Source organism: Nicotiana attenuata, unplaced genomic scaffold (genome assembly GCF_001879085.1).
Source record: "Nicotiana attenuata strain UT unplaced genomic scaffold, NIATTr2, whole genome shotgun sequence".
NCBI classification, from domain to species: domain Eukaryota; kingdom Viridiplantae; phylum Streptophyta; class Magnoliopsida; order Solanales; family Solanaceae; genus Nicotiana; species Nicotiana attenuata.
The window spans coordinates 204540-224512 of record NW_017671690.1 but is presented as its reverse complement, the minus strand read 5'-3'; the positions used below and the strand labels follow the sequence as shown (position 1 = coordinate 224512).

General features: G+C 37.5%; 2 protein-coding genes across 3 annotated transcripts; one reads left to right on the top strand and one right to left on the bottom strand.

Moving 5' to 3' along the window:
* Window positions 1-2581: 2581 nt before the first annotated feature.
* Window positions 2582-16474, top strand: LOC109209704 (beta-galactosidase 17). 2 transcript variants are annotated; one of them, XM_019373022.1, is made up of 19 exons: window positions 2582-2856; window positions 3113-3217; window positions 3830-4025; window positions 5719-5807; window positions 6913-6993; window positions 9101-9195; window positions 9441-9511; window positions 9752-9842; window positions 9921-10038; window positions 10114-10209; window positions 10284-10332; window positions 11596-11750; window positions 11851-11922; window positions 12402-12551; window positions 13991-14041; window positions 15201-15360; window positions 15470-15603; window positions 15714-15779; window positions 16044-16474. In XM_019373022.1, the coding sequence occupies exons 1-19, from the start codon at window positions 2671-2673 to the stop codon at window positions 16146-16148; spliced, it is 2070 nt and encodes a 689-aa protein (XP_019228567.1). In that variant the 5' UTR covers window positions 2582-2670; the 3' UTR covers window positions 16149-16474. The 2 variants fall into 2 exon arrangements, with proteins under 2 accessions (XP_019228567.1, XP_019228566.1); XM_019373021.1 differs by having other exon boundaries at window positions 11563-11750.
* A 260-nt stretch (window positions 16475-16734) lies between these two features.
* Window positions 16735-18208, bottom strand: LOC109209705. Its single transcript, XM_019373023.1, has 2 exons — window positions 17881-18208; window positions 16735-17223 (listed from the first exon to the last, which is right to left on the bottom strand). Exons 1-2 carry the CDS (start codon window positions 18206-18208, stop codon window positions 17009-17011), a joined length of 543 nt encoding a protein of 180 aa, XP_019228568.1. The 3' UTR covers window positions 16735-17008.
* Window positions 18209-19973: the final 1765 nt, after the last annotated feature.

Genomic DNA, 19973 nt, shown 5'->3' with positions numbered 1-19973 from the left:
AGGTCGAACTTATCAAACTTTGATGGCGAAGGCACTTAGCCTTTATCCCAGTTCGAACGAGGTCGAACTTGTCAAACTTTGATGGCGAAGGCACTTAGCCTTTATCCCAGTTCGAATGAGGTCGAACTTATCAAACTTTGATGGCGAAGGCACTTAGCCTGAGTCCCGGTTCGAACGAGGTCGAACTTATCAAACTTTGATGGCGAAGGCACTTAGCCTTTATCGCAGTTTGAACGAGGTCGAACTTATCAAATTTTGATGGCGAAGGCACTTAGCCTGAGTCCCAGTTTACTTAATTTTGCTTGCATTTGGAGAGTATGATGTATTTCCTGGGGGAGTCCCCGTTTGCTTAATTTTGCTTGTATCGAAGAATGTGATGTATTTCCTGGGGGAGTCCCAGTTTGCTTAATTTTGCTTGTATTGGGGAATACAATGTATTTTCTGGGAGATTGCTCCTGCTTCTATTCCACTTAGAGAAATAGTCAGTTAAAACAAAATAAAAGCGTTCGTTACCTCGATTTGATCGGTCTACGAATGGAGAGGAGTGACCTTATTCCCTTTTCCGGTTATGCTTTCAGTAACCGCTACCTATTTTGGCGTGGCTGTCCGCTTTAGTAAAGTTTTTTTTTTGTTGTACAGATAGCATATTATATGATAGAGGAACGGTTGGGGAAGAAGAGGGCACCAGATGACTATATCTCCTACTCTTTATGGACTTAAATTCCCATATAAAGATGATCCACTCAGTGGGGGACACGAGAATCACGCGCTTTGCTTTTGGCGTCAGTGGCGGAGAAGACGGTATAGACAAGGACGAAAGTGCCAATAATCTCAGCACCCAATGCTATGCCGGTCGAGTAGCCAACTGCAACGGTATTAGCACCACCGCCATACGTGTTATAGTCATGCTTCATGAACCTTTTCACTAAGCCAATGCCGCAAATGGCTCCTAAGCACTGCGCCACCATGTACGCCACTGCTCACAGTAATGAAACCTTCATGTAGTAATCAGTAGCAAGAAGTGGAATAATGCAAGACGAAGAAGAATATCTGATTCCTCTTCTGACATGATCAATATAACTCAATCTTGTTTTCTTCCACTTAGTATTTCTCCTCTCTGTACTTTCTTTTTTGTGTCACAGAGTTGACAGATGAATTCTTGTTATGTCAGGGGTTTAGAAATTTGTGTAAAAAATAATTTTTAAGGGTTTTGGTAGTTCAGAGACAATATCTAAGGGAGGAGGAATAAACATAGGGAAAATGTAGTTGAATTTCAGAGGGCCCGCAGATGGACCAAACCAAACTTTTTAAGACAAATGCACGTACGCTAGAATAATTTAATACTATTGCTTTTCTAGTAGTTTAGTGTTTTGATTATTAAATTTCAAAAGGGTGTGTTTATTGTCATGAATTTTGATAGTGGTCATGTATTACATGTTGACTTATCTTGTTATTCTAGTAATAAACAGGGGTGCCCTTTACAGATCAGTCTCACAAATTGAGGACGATAAGTTTAAAAATGAGCAGGATAGAGGAAACGTAACCTTGATCAATTTTAAAGATCTAGAGAAAACTAGAACTTTAACTAGAAAATCCTTACAGACGGCGCCAAATTGTTTGACTAGAAAATTATCAAATACTTTCCGAGCAAATCAATCGAAAAATATGAAGGGGTAAATCCTAGTTAAGAATAATTAACTCTAGATCCGAGATGAATAATACGAATTAAAAGACATAGTCGAACATAAATGTTGACGGCGATTATGACCAGATCTAATGGCATAAAGAAAGATGCATTAAATAACAAAGATATGAGTAACGGAAAAGGTTCACCCGATCTTCGGTGAGACGGATCTTCTTTCTTTTCATAAAGATGAATGATAGACAAGTACAAGAACCTCATGACCCTTTTTGGATCTGATGAAGGTATTGGATCACATATCCTCTCATTTCTCTTGAGATGTGTGTTTACATATTTTCTAGAAAGAGGGAGAGGGAGAAGGAGAGAGCCCCCCTTTTTAGGGAAGTCCTCCCCTCCTATTTATAAGGGGGTATCCATAGAAAATCCTAAAAAAAAGGTATAATTTACAGGGAATATTCGGTAGAATATTCCTTTTGAGTTTTCCAAAGCGAACTAGATGTTTGATGACGGTCCGACCACGACCATTGATGACGGTCCGACCTTGGCCTATCCGACCACGACCATTGATGACGGTCCGTCCTTGGCCAGTCCGACCACGACCATTAATGACGGTCCGACCTTGGCCTGTCCGACCACGACCATTGATGACGGTCTTACCTTGGCCTGTCCGACCACGACCATTGATGACGGTCCGACCTTGGCCTGTCCGACAACGACCACGACCTCGTGCCGAATTTCTCTGATCTAATTTTGACCCATACAGTATCCAAACACATAACTGCTTATTTACTAAATTAGTTTCAACACTTAAAAATACTTTTCAGCACCTAAAACTTATGAGCTACTTTAAATTAGCTAATCCAAACGGGCTCTAAATTTCGTTAATGAACTTATCTATTTTGACTAGTTAACAGTGCCGGTGTGGGAGTGAGGGTGGGGTGGGGGTGCCATTGACAGCAAATGGAGAAATTACAGTGGCATTCTTATCACCTAACGAAGGAACGACCGAATTGACTTTTCAACTTTCAATGACTACAACAGTGAAGAAAAGCGGCCTTTCCAGTCTCGGAGCAATGGCGAAAAAAAGACGCTTGGGAACGACGATCTTCATGCTCCTCTTAGCTCTCTTAGCTTTCGGATCTTTCGCACCTGCCTTTGCTCCTCTTCCTTCTTTCTCTTCTTCTCATTCCGACCTCGCAACACTTAACTCTGTGGTACGAATTTGAAATTTTATGTTTTTTAATACCTAATTCAAGCTTTTTAAGAAAAAGTTGCACTTAATTTGAGTATTCAGTGTAACGGTAGGTTAAGGATCAGCATAAAAATAGTCTCATTATGATGAATTTCATAGAGTAGAATAAAATACAAGGTTTATACGGATTAGTTTGTGATTAGAGGTGTAGCTGATTGATTAATTGCACTTACTTCGTATATTTTCATTCAGAAGTTGCTTGATTCTTAAATTGGCAGGGAAATGAGAGAAAATTTGAGATTGCGGATGACATGTTCTGGAAAGATGGAAAGCCTTTTCAGATTATAGGCGGCGATGTCCACTACTTTCGGGTTCTTCCAGAGGTACTTTAGTCCATGGGTTTCCTATGGATAACTGAATACTTCTGATCATAGTATATAATCTTGTTCAAAGACACGCAAAAACACACACAGTAAGGGTGCTCCTTTAAAGTGAAGCAAACTTGTTTGATAGATAACTTCATATGCTCTTTGATGAACTCTTTGTTAGGAAAATGATGATTAAAAGGTAACACTAGTGCTTAAGTAATCAGTCTAGCATAAAAACTTTCATTTGGTGCAGATTCTGCATACATCATATCGATGTCATGCATACAGAATTTCTCCTACGTGAAATTTACAAGGAATTTTGGTTTTTCATTTAACTGTTCTTTGAAATCCGTTATAGTGTTGTACAAGTTACCTGTAAAATCATCATAAATGCATTTTTGAGTTGTTTCTGTCAAACACTTCAAAACAAGTTAGTGATAGTTCACTTGCACACATTAAGTTGAAAGTCAAACTTTCACTTTTAAGTCCTTCAAGGAGTGGTGAAGGCAGACATTTCTTTTTTGTTTTTGATTTGTTTCTTTTTCTGTAAACGGAGTTATTTTCTTCTTATGTTGTTTGGTAATACCAATTTGAATTGAGGTATTGATATATCAATACTCGCTTTAGTATTGGGAAGATAGACTGCTGAGAGCGAAGGCATTGGGCTTGAATACCATTCAAATATATGTCCCATGGAATTTGCATGAACCAAGAGAAGGCCAACTGGTTTTTGAAGGAATCGCAGATATTTTTTCTTTTCTTAATCTTTGTCAGAAATTGGATCTCCTGGTGATGCTTCGAGTTGGGCCTTATATTTGTGCAGGTCAGACATGAGCTTTCTCTTGTACAACGTCGCAGATTTCTAGTCATTACTCATTCGTGAAGTATAATTTTCCTCAAGTTCAGTCCTCCTTCAATTGATTTTATAAAATCTCAATTGTAACTAATTGAATTGCACGTGTGAAATGTTGGAGGAAGGACCAAGATCCATGAAGTTCATCGGGAAAAATGAACTTCTCCTTTGACTAAGAGTGAATATATAAGGAAATCTAATAAATTCATAGAATGTCTCATTATTTTTAGTACTTACTTCCAAATTTGCTTATGCATCAAGGAAGTGTAAAATCTTCTCTATTTACTGCTGCAGCAGGTCTAGGGAGTTCTATCTACCATTTTCTATCTAATTGCGCAGGAAAAAACGTAAAAATTATGGTGCAGCAAGTCCAACATATATTGCAATTATAGCTATGTGTGGCTCAAAGAGTATTCTGACCAAGTAGCAATATTGTTTAGTACGTCTATCTTTACAACTTGAAAAAACCAAAACCTGGATGGACAAGAAAACGAAAGGATGAACTCTAGATCACCCGGAAAGGATTCTCTAATCCGTCAAAGGGCCTCCAATTTCTTCAATTCATATAGACCTTAAAAGGCATTAAGTTTAGATTCCTTGTAGAAGACTAAGGAGTAGGAGTATCTGTTGTTACATTCCATATTGTAAATATGGGGGACTTCATATCTTTTGTGCAGTCTATATTTTAATATATAAATATGTTACAACAACAACAACAACAACAATAACAAACCCAGTTTGATCCCATAAATGGGGCCTGGGGAGGGTAGTGTGTACGCAGACCTTACACCTACCTCATAGAGATAGACTGATAGAGAGGCTGTTTCCGATAGACCCTTAGCTCAAGGAACAGTGAATATATAAATATGTTACCTTCTCAAAAAAAAAAAGGCATTAAGATAGTTCTCCTTTGTATCGGTGCACATGAAAAACCATATCCTACCTGCTTCACAAGGGCCAGAACAACAAAATTAGTAAATGAAACCTCCTTTTATTGTAGAAACAAGAACAGCTAATCTGAGCATCATTGAAGCTGAATTTCCATATGCGTCAAACCAAAAGGAAATACGAGTTCCATTACCATCTTGATGCTGATGAACTTTGAAAAGATGAATATTCAAGATCGATTCTGGAGTTTTGTTCTGTAAAGAACCCTTTTATAGCCTCCACTACTTCCATCTTCCACAAATTCCATGGGACCTGTCGCATCAATCTGATTTACTAGAGGGACACAGGCAGCCAACACTTTCTGAAGCTATTGCCACTATTACATCTAGTGTTCAAAGGTAAGTATATTGGTTAAGGATGTCCATCAGTTTCCAGAAGAACGTTTTCAGGAAATGCTCTCTCAAGATCTGTTCATACTGAAACCCTTTCAATGCCAGGGCAACCATGGTTTACTCCAGCAGGACCTAATTTACTCTACAAGTGGATTGACCAAGCGTCTTTCCTTTTATTAGTTATCACTAGCATCTCTACTGTACTTTCAAAGTCAAGATTTTGCATTTTTTCATGTATAAATTTCAGCTCCATTTGTACTTATATGAATATGCTAGGGAATGATTGAATTTTACCGTTTTATGTTGTCCATCTTTTGCTGTATAAGCTTATCAGCAAATGTTCTGGAAATGTTTATTGACGTTTTCTTTACTTCTTGCTGCAGAATGGGATTTTGGGGGTTTCCCTGCTTGGTTACTTGCCATTGAACCTGCTGTAAGACTTAGATCGTCAGATCCTGCTTTCATTGACTTGGTATGTATTCCAATTGTTCTAGTTACTTATGGTTTTCTTTGTGGTCATAAATGCTGCACAAGACCTAGAACATCCCACATCCACAAGTCAGTTGCTGACCAGATTAAGCTTACATAGGAGTTCACAATCTTTTTGGGATGAACTAGGCATGGTCCAAGGGAATCCAAGTGTACAAATGGGTTACCAAGCAACTTTAAGCTAGGCTGCGTGCTTGCATCTTACCCTTCTTAGAGAAAGAGAAGTAAAGAAAAAAGAGTAAACTAGGCTGTAACATGTTGATCCTACAGACGACGGGGTACCTGCTAGTCTGACTTGTTGGCATTAGGAAGGTAGTCTATTTCTTTAATTGTCAAATATTAAATATAGTGATTTCTCAATTGCTGCTAGAGATAATATGATTAATTTCCACTATAAGAAAAGGAAAGGAAAAAGAACATCAAACAAGATTGATATTCATTTTCAAGTAAACAATCACTCAACTAGATCCAGGACTGTATTGTAATCATTTTATATAGGTTTTCTTACACAAACAACATGATGTGAATGACAAGAAGTTAGAAATAAATGTGAAGCCTACTAAAGATGCATTACACATGGATGTATGCTATATCACTTCATTAAGAACTCCTCATATCCTGTCGATCACCATTGCAGATAATTAGGAATCTAATGTGCTCTTCTTGACTTCCATTTCTAAAAAATGTGCTCTTCTTGAATCTTTATGGGTTATAGCTATAACTTTTCAAGAAGTAATGCCGAATGCTGTCTTCTGGATTTCTGGTAGTCATCACATCAACTCTTTTTTTGATGCGCTGAATAGAGTGCCTCTCCTATGTGCAGGAGAGATAGGATTAAAATAGCAGTTTTAACAACATATTTTCTTTCTATGAGTTTGTGACTGAAACTTTAAGAAATTGTCGATCGCGCAACTGATCTCTGTTTTTCTGTTTCATCCTTTGTTTTTTTCTTTAAAGAAAGTTAATGGTAGTCTTGCTAGCCTATTCCACTCAACATCGATGGAGCAACTTTTTTTTTTTCTTTTAGCATTTTAAGCATCATTTGCTTGATTTAGTGGTATTGTATGTAATCTTAAAAATGATTACAGGTTGAGAGATGGTGGGGAATTTTGCTGCCGAAGATAGTCTCTTATGCATACAAAAATGGCGGCCCTATAATGATGGTCCAGGTGAATTGAACTTCGCAAAGCTGGCTTCATTAAAATAACATAGCTATTAATCCAGATAAATACAATTCCACATATAGAATAATAGGTTATAGCAAAATGCAGCAAAAAAGCTAGATGCTGTAAGTTCTGAACAAATATGATGTGTCACCTGCAAATTCTATGATCTGCCCAGGAAATATGAAAGATCTCCCTCCAAGCCGTACATACGACTTTCATCGAATACGGCTTTCCGCAGAATTCTATATGTATCTATGAGATCGAGTATGGAATTCTGTTTACTCACTTTAAATTGAGTATCCGTTTCCCTCCCTTTCCTGCTAGGATTGGAAATCCTGTAACTAGAACTTTGATGAAGGATCATCAGAGCGTAGATATGTTAATACTCAAACCTTGCGGATATGGAATATCTTTTATACTATTGGAAGTGTGCTTCTTAGTTTCCTATAATGAAACATTTTGGTCTGCAGAGCTAAAGTATGAGTATGAGATGTATTTTGGCAAATATCTGAAATCCTGTTGCTTGTCTTAGTAATGTGGTAGATTGATAACCCTTCGTAACATTGTACCTAAATTGTGAGTAACAAGATGAGTAATTGATAAGTTTAAGTTATATTTTATCCATCCCACAAAGGAGATATGAAAGGTATGACTTTAACGTTCACTGATACTTGATTCCAGTATTTGGTTACAGAGATATTAGATGCAATTAAAGTCATGACATCTCTCATTGTTTTTTTTTTCTGAAACAAAAACAAATGGCAACATATCAAAAAATGGTACAAATTTAGGGTGACCTCCTATTTTACATATGTGAACGCTATATTTAATCAAGATAGTAATTCTTTTAGCTGTTATTGTGGTAAGTTTATATAAAATGCCTTCTTAAGGTTTATATGAAGTTCCATTTAATGCGCTAGAATAATCAGATACACTAAATGCCCTTTGTTTAAACTGTGAGCTCCTACTTATTACTCAAATGCTCCTGAAAACTTAGTAAGAATAGGAGCCTGCATTTACCCCTATTTACTTGATATATTTTTCTCTGTCCCAAACCCTTTCTAATAAATTGCACTACATACTTTCTCCAAGATTTTAAGATTACAGTTAAATTGTGTGATTGCCTCATCTAAAAGCTTATCTTTCAGATAGGGTACATTCTTATTTACTTAATTGTGTTCCCAACTCGTCCGCCCCTTCTCATGGGGTTTGATTCTTTACCTGATCTGATCTCTTCAACTCAAACCTTAAGGTTATGATTGGAGTGGCCCAAGATCTTATAAACTCCTTTGAAAGACGTTAGGCAACTGGCATCCTCTGTGGCAAGATAACATAACCCAACATCCTCTCTCACATGTAACCCTTTGCAATTCATACATGAACTTCAATGCAAACTTATGGAGTGCTAAAACGGGCTTGCCAAAGGTTGCAAAGATAACATAACTCAACATCCTCCCTCACGTGTAACCCTTTGCAATTCATACATGAACTTCAATGCAAACTTAGAGGTGCTAAAACGGGCTTGTCAAAGGTTGGCTTTGATATCATGTTGAATTCTGTAACTACCTCGTCTGAAAGTTTAAGATTTTAGAGAGGCTATATTTTTATTTCCTTAATTATGTCTTCAACAGTAACATATTTAGAGCCCGTTTGGATTGGCTTATTTTAAGTGCTTTTAAGCCATTTTGTAGTGTTTGGATAAAGTAAAAAAAGTGCTTTTAAGCACTTGTTTTTAAGCTAAAATGACAAAAATAAGCTAAAAGCCAAAAGCTAGAAATCCTAACTTATGGCTTAAAAGCTATTTTGGCTTAAAAGCTACTTAAAATAAGCCCATCCAAACGGGCTCATAGAACTTTACCTAATGTTATTTTTGGCTTTGAGATGACATCTTTCAAAAGACTTACTGCTGTTCCATTAAAATTAGAATTATCATCATAAATACCCAGTCCATAGACTTTTTCATCTACCTGGAAGTCAAATACGATTATGACGGAAGTTCTATTTTATACATGATGAAATACTTGGCATTCCATGATTTTCTTTTTACCGTGTTTCAGCTTTTGTATAAGCCAATAGATGTAGATTACACTGAATGGTGAAAATGGGACAGATAGAAAATGAATTTGGTTCATATGGAGATGACAAGGCCTACCTGCATCATTTAGCAAGGATAGCCCGCAGACACCTTGGAGATGATGTTATCCTGTAAGTTGCTGTTATGATCTTGTTTGATCCTCTCGCTTGACTTAAACCTTCTCAAAACTGTAATACGGTTGCTTGATTGCTAGCCTTTCGATATTTTCTTTCCGCGTGCGTGTGTCTGTATGACTGTATTTCCCTGATTAAATATCAAATATCTTTTAAGGTTGGGTTTCAGTCTATTATGCTTTGCTCTGTTTTTCGTTTTGGAGTTTACTGTTATGTATCATTGACTACCTGATGGTTAACAGATATACAACAGATGGAGGTTCAAGAGAAAATCTTAACAAAGGGACTATTCCTGGGGATGCTGTCTTTTCAGGTAGCAGTTAATACCAACCCGTAAAACTTACCAACTCGAAACAAGTAAAATGCTGCTGTCTCTGTCAATGTGGCTAGTGCAGATGATAATCTCTACTTGATAATCAAATTGAATAATAAAATAGGACGTTATGTAGCCTCCTCAAAAAGTTATTTTTTAAATTGGCTGTCTTATATTCTGTAATATTTGTCTTTGGAAGTTCTTGTCAGCTTGGTTCTAATCATGGATTCTCTACTTTAGCTGTCGATTTTACAACTGGAGACGATCCATGGCCCAATTTTAAGTTGCAAAAAGAGTTCAATGCACCAGGGAAATCACCACCTCTTTCTACGTTAGTGTCTTTTTGTTTGCTCCTTTCTTATCAAGCCATCAGCTGCTATAGGTGATGTTGATAGGCTTTGGTATTTAGGGAGTTCTACACTGGCTGGCTCACGCACTGGGGAGAGCATATTGCGAATACTGATGCAACTGTTACAGCAACTTGCTTAGAACGGATCTTGTCAAGAAATGGATCAGCTGTGCTCTACGTGAGTTCCAATCCTGCTGTTTATAGTGACATATCATTACTTGATACCAAGCTGATATATACTCTTTTCTCCTAGATGGCGCATGGTGGAACAAATTTTGGGTTTTATAGTGGTGCAAATACTGGTGCAGACGAGTCTGATTACAAGCCTGATCTTACATCCTATGATTATGTGAGATAATTTGTGATATTTTTCATTGAAGTTTCTTGCTCTATCCTAGTAATAAAACTAAAGACCTTGTCCAGGATGCACCTATCAAAGAATCTGGCGACATTGACAATCCAAAATACCAAGGTGTACTAATCTGAATATATACCTGTTCTCTTGTTGTAATTTTATCATGGCAAAGCTTTTCCTTGCCATCTGTTATCTTATTATGGAACCTTTTCTTTGAAGTTTTTGTTTATCTTTTGTTTGTCCCTTTCCATGGAACTTCCTACTGGTGGAAGGTCAGAATTTTTCAAGATTAGAGGATTGAGGGGGTATAAGACCTTTATCTTTTCAGTCTGGACTCTTTTTCCTGATTTTCTTTTCTTCTTTACTTTTTTCCTTGGGAGGGGGGAGGGTGTATTGTTTGTTAAATAGAAGGAAGAAACCCTTTTAATTCCATGGACAAAGAAAAAGTCCTGGAAAGTGAATGATGACTATTTTTGCTCTCTCAAATGATCAAATTGTTTTATATCTCATCAAGTGTTTCCTCTTAGTAGTGTAACCAAAGATCAGAAGACTTGACAGAAGTATTTCTTTGCATTCCATTCCCCTGTTCAGTGCACTCCCGGTAAATTGTGTGACATATCCTACCTATGTGAGAAAGATTAAGAATCAGTCCATTGTGTAATGCTACACTATGAACTTGCAAGAGAAATATGGCATATATGCCTCACTTTATTGGCTTAACTAGAGTATGTCACTTGTGAGAGGACTCAAAAGGTCCAAATCATAACTTCCTTAGAACATTGTTTGGAGCAAAGATGGAAAAAATAGTAGATGTCTCTTTAGAATATTTGGGCTCAGTGACACCCACCCATGTGGCCTAGCCGTCAATGAAGTGGGATGAGAACCATCGGAGCTGCGGTTCAAATCCCAGCAAGGCAACAATTGTGAGGTGATTTATTCCCTTCTGCTTAAGTCTTGGCGGGCAGAGTTACCAGGCACCGCGCTGGTTGGAGTTAATAGGTAACTGGTGGAATAGTCTAAATGCACATAAATTGGTCAGGACGCCATTGTTATACAACAACAACAACAACATATCCAGTATATTCCCACATGTGGACATGACATAAAATAAAAATAAAAAGATTTTTTGGGCTCGTTGCAGCTTCAACTTTTGTCCATAAATCTGAAGTATGAACCAGTTCTCTGTCTTACTTAAGTGATCAAAACCATATCACTTTAATGAAATGCAAAATTCAGTTGTAAGCTTTAATCATTTTCTAACCTTATGAGAATATTTTCCATCTCCAACTAATTGGTTAAAGATACTTTTGTAAGCTACCTCATTATCTTTCATTAATCAACTTTCAGCTCTTCGGAGGGTGATTGCTAAATATACTGCAGGGCCTCTTGCCTCAGTTCCTCCCAATAATGAAAAGAAAGCATATGGCCTCATTAAGTTGCAGAAGACTAAATCTCTGTTCAACATAATTGATACCAAATACTTTGATGGTGTCACTGAATCTGAAGACCCACTTGCAATGGAGTCTTTGGGCCAGGTATAACATACTCTTATCATGTATGCATGTTTCATAGTTCTGAGTTATTAAAGTGCCTGATTGATATGATCCACCTATTTTAATGTTTTTTCTTGTTCAGATGTTTGGCTTCGTGTTTTATGTTTCTGATTACAAAGCAAAAGCTAATGGAAGTTTGTTGTTCATACCAAAGGTAAGTGGTTTTGTCATATAACTGGAAAGATCCTTCTCAAAAAAAAAAAAAAAAAATGGAAAGTTTCCGTTATGTCTGTCTGTTTCCTTATTTCATTTAATTAGTACTGGTAAAAGGTTTTCAGTTAAACAACCGTAGTTCTTTTCTACTTCCACTTTGGAGATTCACTGATGTGAATAGAGCTATCCCTTTGTGTCTCATTGGTGCAGGTATTAACTGAATTTCATCTCCTTACTAAGAAGCTATATCTCTGTCCAATTGAATAATATCTTCAATATACTTTGGCCATCGTGTAATATGTCAGCTAGCTCAGCCTAGCCGATTGCTGGGGCTTACCCGTGTGTTAACCTTTTTGGGTTTTGGTCTGAGCTTGTCAATTTTTTCTTTCGAAAGGAAATGAAATTTGATTTACTGCTATGTCTTTTTTGCGCTTATGCCACTGTTATTGTACAAAAGAGTGTCTTAATATAATTTTGCAGGTGCGTGACAGGGGGCAAGTATTCATTTCATGCCCTTCAGACAACAATGAAGAAATTCCAAAATATGTAGGCACTATAGCTAGATGGTCAAATACTCCAATCAGGCTTCCTCATACTCAATGTTCTTCCGGTAGCAAAATTTATATACTGGTACGTAGTACTCGCTGTTTGTCATGTCTAGCAATGCTTTTGAGTTATGATGTGATCCTTTCTGGAGATACACCTTACTATGAATTCCGAAGATGGAAGTTTTCGTTGATTTTGATAAAATTTTAAGCAACTTCTTTCTGAAAATTAAGGGCATGGATCACAATTACTGCTTCTACTTCTCTTTTTTACAGGGTTGTAATGAAAATAGGGTGTTCCTGTTTAGAAATGGTATACATTAAAGAAGAAGTTACAAAGTGCACTTCATATATATAGTTTTTGTTCAATCACTAAATGCATATTCTTGTGTGCTCCTAATATAAAACAGAACAACAACACGGTCCGCAGGACTCGTAAGAATGCCTTTTATGTACATATTCAGTATTTCCTTTTTATTGCCAACTTGTGCTCTTCTGCTTTGATATTCCCATATTATGAAAATATATGAGGAATAAAAATAGGGTGAAATACTTTATTACTTCCTGACATTCCTCATCTTAGCACCTTTCTTGTTAAACTTTTTCTTGAATCAATTTACCCCTAAACTCTTAAAAACCAGCTTTTGCACAGCTCTCCCTAAGTTTTCAGTGAAGTGGTTGACAGAAGAAAGTCCTTTTCATTTCTATATCTTCTCCTTCTTGGTGTCCTCAACGTGTTCCCAAGTGTATTCTACTAACAGAACAACAAAAAGGAAAAGGATCTATTTTCAAAAAATTCTGTTGTCTTTGTTGAAACTTGTAAGATAAATTAATATGAGGGATCCTACTTCCAGTAATTTTTTTAGTAGTATTTTCTTTCGTTCCCAAATTTCCCTATTTATTGCTTTCCTGCTTTCTACACATTTGTTCCTTATGTTTAGTGGTTGTGAAGCAAAAAGAAAGGAAGAAAAAGGGGAATGGATGAACAAACAAAATCCACTAATTGTTTGTGGAAAAAGATTCCAGCTAGGGCAGGGAGTTGGGGACGGGGTTTGAGAAGGATTTATGGAAAAAGAAGAAAATAAAGGAAAACAGAAAGAAAGGAATCTAAAAAAGAGGATGGGGGGGGGGGGGTGTGGGAGCACAGTATTGGGGAAAGGAGGAAGAGGGGAAGGGGAGATGAAGCAATGAAAAGAACAAGAAGAAACAAGAGGGAGTAGAGGCTGGGTATAGGGGTTGGGGAATGAGAAAAAAGAAAAGAGGAAATGTTTGGTCCATAACATGGAATGATAACCTTTACTGTTCAACTATACAGTAAGAGAACTCAAACGAAAAGGAGCAACTGCATAGTTTCTGTGACGGGCATTTCTCCGAAAAGGAAAAAGGAAAAAAGAAAATGCACTAACCGTATCATTCTCAATAGGAATTGCCATATCCAGTAGTTTGTTCACTTTTCAGTTCGCTACTCATGAATGATGAAAGTAAATCTCATCTTTCTAAACTATGATTATTTTTGTTTTACAGGTAGAAAATATGGGGCGTATAAACTATGGGCAATATATCTTTGACAAGAAGGTAAGTTAAGAGTTGATCTGCATTAACTTCTGTTGTCCTCTGAGGTATTGAGGGCACATTTTGTACATGAATTCTGGAAAGCAGTTCTAAACTAGTACGTCTGCTTAAATGGAAGTCTTTAGACTGAATAGTCATCATAAAAGTCTGGTAGATACTTCTTCAAAGGTAAGATTAGTTAGACTAGCAAGAATTTGATCTCGAACTAATAGAATCTTGGAAAAATTGGCCTTTTTTTTTTGAACTGATAACATTTGTATATATTAATCAAATCAGTACATAGGTTGTACTGAAAACCATATTTACAGGTAAGTGCAATAAGAGAGCTGGTATGCAATCCTAGCAAGACCCTAGAATATCTAAGATTGACACAGTATCTTCTGTGTAAATCTGTTTACACCAAAAACAAAAGAGTAGAACACAATTAAGCTTGATCTTCTGCACTGAGTTGCTTCTGTCCTCAAAACATCTAGAATTCCTCTCTTTCCAGACTGTCCACCAGATGCATGCTGGGACAGTCCTCCATCTATCTCTGTTTGTTGCTTCAGCTCCAGCTTCATCCCAACTGAAAAGAACTTCAGTAATACTACAAGGCATTGTCCATGAGATGCCCCTGAGACTAATAAATTGACGTTGGATCTAACTTGACTCAAAAATCTAACTCATGAGGCGAGAATTGTCCAAGACCATATAACGAGATTATAACCCATACCTCAACAAATGTTGGACTCTTAACACCCCCTGTACGTCCAGGTTGGACATCTAGAGTGTGGATGACATAACATAGGAGCAACATTGAGTAACCCATTGTTAGGAATGGACCTGGCTTTGGTACCATGTTAAGAAAATGGACCTGGGTATAAGTATAACTCAACCCCTAAGGGGTAGCTCGTGAGGCGAGCATTGTCCAAGATCATATAAGGATATTGCAGTTCATACCCTCAACTAATGTGAGACTATATAAAACCATATACTTTACAAGAATAATGTAGTGTTTTTGCCATTCCTCTATAGGTTCACTTGATTCAGCACATTTTCCTGTCATTTATTAGTTTTAGCAAGTTAACATTGTTTTTTCCCTTCTCCTTTTTTGGTTTCCCCTCTACTCTTTTCTGTCTTCTTCCTCAATCACAATGGTGTAAACTGTGTACTTGCTTTGCAGGGTATACTGTCTCCTGTTTATTTAGATGGCGAGCCGCTGCATAAGTGGAAAATGTTGCCTATTCCTTTTCACAACCTGAATGAGGATCAACAGATTAATTCTGTTATTTCATACACCAACCTTGGAAATTCTGTGCGGAAGAATCTGAAAAATAGAATAAGTAAGTTTGGATTCAGTAATAAAACTTTGTGTGCAAGTGGTCATACAGTTGGTTGATTCATCAGAGTGCAAGAGTATAGGGGATAGTGACACTATTCATTCTTTCGCAGATTATCATCCAGAGCCAGCTTTCTATGCTGGTCATCTTACAGTTGATGAAGTGAAAGACACTTTTTTGTCATTTCGTGGCTGGAGTAAAGGGGTTGCATTTATCAATGGATATAATATAGGAAGATTTTGGCCGGTAAAATTTGCTTTTTTATTTCTGTAGGTATTTCTTTTTAGTGGTCAGATAATAAAATCCTGAAATTCTTTCATTTCTGAAATCGGAATTTTCTATTTGGCTCTTTGCAGTCCTTTGGGCCACAGTGTAACCTTTATGTTCCCGCTCCATTACTGCACAAAGGGAAAAACCTCTTGGTATGTCATTGAGAAGTTATGGTATTTATCATGCGTTTCTTCTTTTTTTCTCGTATTAAAGGAAGAATTTGGTGGTAGATAGTAGTTTATTATTGGATTTTTCTGCGGGAAGCAAATTGAATTTCCAGATTGAACCTGCTTTGTTTTCCGACATTATTATTTTAGACTAATTACTAATTTTTTCAGGGTCCTCTATCTTTTAGATGTTAGATGAATAAACCTCGAATAGTTCTCATGCAATTACATTTCTTGTCTTACATCTAGGTCATTCTTGAGTTAGAGGTTCCAAATGCTGAGTTGTTTGTGACCTCAGTTGACCAACCGGATTTCACATGTGGTTCCGCAAATTCAAAAGTGCATCAAATCTGACATCATCATGTCTTTGCCAAACCTGGGATGTTTGATTATCTTCATCTTATTAGCTAATACTGTGTCCATGCACGAGGATGTGTACTGGAAACAATGGAAAGTTGGAGCACCTGAGTTTGGACCAAGCATCTTTTGGTTGTTGAGTGTTGTATCATGTATGTGAATAGTTTGTAACTCTTAACTTCCCACGCAGTATATTATTTTATCGTGGTGAAACACAACCTTCTTTCCCAAAATGTGGGTGGAGATTGAATGTGTTGAGATGTTGAATCTTCGTAAGGAATAATGTGTCTGGTTACAATTTTGATCAGACCCTGTTTGAGTTCTTCACCCGTTAGAAATTACTTGTTCGAAGGAAACAACCTCTTGCAGAAATGCAGGGTAAGGCTGCGTGCTATAGACCCTTATGGTCCGGCCCTTCCATGGACCCTGTGCATAGCGGGAGCTTAACGCACTGGGCTAAAAAGATTGTTAGCATCTTGGCTTTTGGTCAAAAATGTTTGATGAATAACTCAGGCAGTGGGTAGAGTTTCAACCTTAACTTACATATTCTGGATGCACCATCATAATTTATAGAATCAGATAGTAGCAGTAAAGCCACAAATATTCTTTATTCATACGCCACAATACATTCATATACTATAGAACAAAGTGATGACAAAAACTTCGCTTCAAAAATTCCTACATCCATTTGTACAGAACAATCCAAGACTCGTATGTGAGCTACTTGATCAATTATGTATTTTATCCAACTAGCAACACCACTATTCTATAACTTACTGAAATACATTATATTGAAAGAAAAGGATCAGTAGATGAAATGGGAATCACTAGCTCTACACCATTCTTCAGAGAGAGCTTCATTTTGATGAGTGCTGAGAAGCAGTTTTTGCTTCTTGTTTGGATCCTGAAATGGCAGCAGTTGCTGCAGCAGTCATAGCAGCAGCAGCTGCACCTACTTTTATACCTCCTGCAACTTTAACAGCACCGCCAATTTTTGCAAATGCAGCAATTCCTCCAACAAGGATGGCCCTCACGGCAACTGCTGGTTTTACCTCCATATTATTTTGTCTTCCTATATGAAACAGAGCAGACTATTAAAGCTCAAGATGTAAAAACAAAACATTGATCTTGTTAAAGTAACAAAGAAAGTTACTAAAAGACATTCCCAGAAATATTTGCACGTATAATATTGTGGTTAGTTTCTGTAAGCTCAGTATTTTTTTTTTGGCTGAATACATACGGAGACACTTAAAGTTGGCACGATTTTACATTTAGACGCCTGAACTTAGGGGTGTTCCTAATGAGCACGTACATTACACGAACTTTGTTCCAATTAGACAATCTTTTGACAATTAGTAAAACTTACAAAATAAAATGAGGACGTATATCTTTTTGAGTCAAAAAAGAGAGGAAAAACTATGTTAAATCTATTTAATAAACAAAATAAAAATAACATTCTCAAACAGAAAAGAAAAATTTAAGTTACACCCAATCAGGAAAGAGCACATTTTAAAAAAATGAGAAATTGTTGTTTTGGAAATTAGTGTTCTTGGTGTTCTTCATTATCTTCATGTGTGTTCTTGTTCCAACCAAGATTTTAATCCAAACTTTTAAGAGAAACTTCTCCAAATTTGTTATAACTTCCGCTAAAGATTCCCGACGACGACCCGAAGGCAACCCCAACACTAATTTCACAAACTTTCATCAAATCAAGTAACCCATTTTAAACCTTCAAGCTTTATAAGGCCCCCATTAATGGTGTTTTGTTGAAATGAAGAACTCGGACTCATTTCAGTTTTAATCAATAGGGGGCTGCTCCTGGAGAAGTGTGACGGCTGGAGATGGGTGGGGTGAAGAAGAAGGGTTCGGCGATGGGGGTTAGAGAGGAGGGTGGCGGAGGATTTGGTGGTGAGGAGGGGGGAGCTTGGCGGCAGCTGGTTGTTTGGAGAAGGGCTGGCGGTTGCTTTTTGGTGTGAAGAAGAGGGGTTGGTAAAGGGTGTGGGCAGCTGTGGTATGGTGAAAGTGGAGGAGGCAATGGTAGAAATGGTGGTGGACATAAAGAAGAAAAGGAAAATAAAAAAGCCAAATTTTTTGTTTTTTTTATTTTTTGGGCTCTTCACGCGCCTATGTTGGGTGAAACTCACTCTATGTGCCAACTCAGCAAGACGTGCCTAATTGGAACAAAGTTCATGTAACATACGTGCTCATTAGGAACACCCTAAGTTCAGATGTCTAAATGAAAAATCGTGCCAACTTTAACAGTCTCCATATGTATTCAGCCCTTTTTTTTTCTTTCCCTCTACTACATGAATTATCCAATTTCACTTGCCAGATGCCATGGGATGGAATAACAATTCAACTTTGCAAAAGCTACTCAAGAATGTCATTTTCTTGAGAATATATAAGTATATTTTGCTTGACCATAGATAATAAAGATTCGTAATATTGATTTTTATGTAAATAGAGCAGTTGAGAAATGATCCAAACCTAAGCCTTCAATCTTTTCAAAATCTCAAAGATTACACCTCCTTTTTGCTTCAGCCAAAATTTTAGTATGTGTAATGATCAATTAATTGTATATACTTTGTCTTTTGGGGAGTTTGGGAATTGGGGACAGCATGAATTGAATGCAAGACCACTAGTGTAAAACGTCTTACGAACACCTCGCTCAGCGCCTCTCTTTCCCTTGTGGCTGTTGACACACTAGATTTTAACCTTTCTTCTATGCAGTGTAGCATTTCCCTTAATGTAATAAGTTAATTTTTTTTTTATTATATTCAACAAAAAAAAATTCTCTGTAATTATCTATCTATGAGTACTGTCATGGGCGGCTTTCCAGCCATGCCCTATGACCCCTTGGGCGCGCCCCGTGGCGTCCTAGCAAACCTCCCAATGCCTAGCGCCACGGACGGCCCCGTGGTCTTGGCCGCGCCAAGTGACAAGCGCGCAGGTGCCTCTGTCGCCCCGCCGATATCCCTCGCGAGCGCCAAGCCGCAGGCAGAAGCCAACAGCGCCGCGCGCGCAGACAACGCCGCGCGCGCAGACCGTGATGCCAAAGACACTGCTGCTGACAACGGACCTGCTGCTGCCTTATAGAAAACTAAGTCATTTCATTGTAAATATAGAGTAGTTTTATTTCATGTACTTCCATTATGTTTCTCTAGCTTAATCAAGTCTAGTCTTGTAACTTTGGATTATTTTTTTTAAGTACTATTAGGGGGGATCAAGCAATCAAAACTTTCTAGCAAGCAAGCAATTCTCTGTACTGGTGTCTCTCCCCCTCGACACCGCGTTGCTTTTCTGTAATAGCTTTCATTAATGCAATCAAGCTTTCTTTCATTCTGAATTCTCATTTCTGTTCTCTCAATTGCTCTTGACATTGGTTTTCCCGTACGGCACTGACAATCTCGTCTAGCGTACGGAGGGGACCTCAGTTGGCGGACAGCAACTGCACTGACATCAGTTGCCTAGACTTACGTCGCCCTTCCAAGGAATCTCAGGAAGGCGCCGCGTAACTGTACATATAAATGTCCCACCTGGTAGTAAACTTCGCCAAGTATCTAATTGAAGTTGGTGTACCCCCTTATTTGTTTGCACTTCACGGACGTTTGAGTCCGAATAATTCGGACGTCATACCATTAGTAGCTTGTTTGGTCAAGCTTTTTTTTGGGCCAAAAATATCTTCTTTTTTCAGGAAATTTTATCTCATATAGCAAAACTTTACACCCTATTTTATTGTAAATAAAAACCCTTTTAAATTATTATTTTCTATAGTTACCTTTTAGATTTTATAGCAAAATATGTATTTAAGATCGGAAGAGC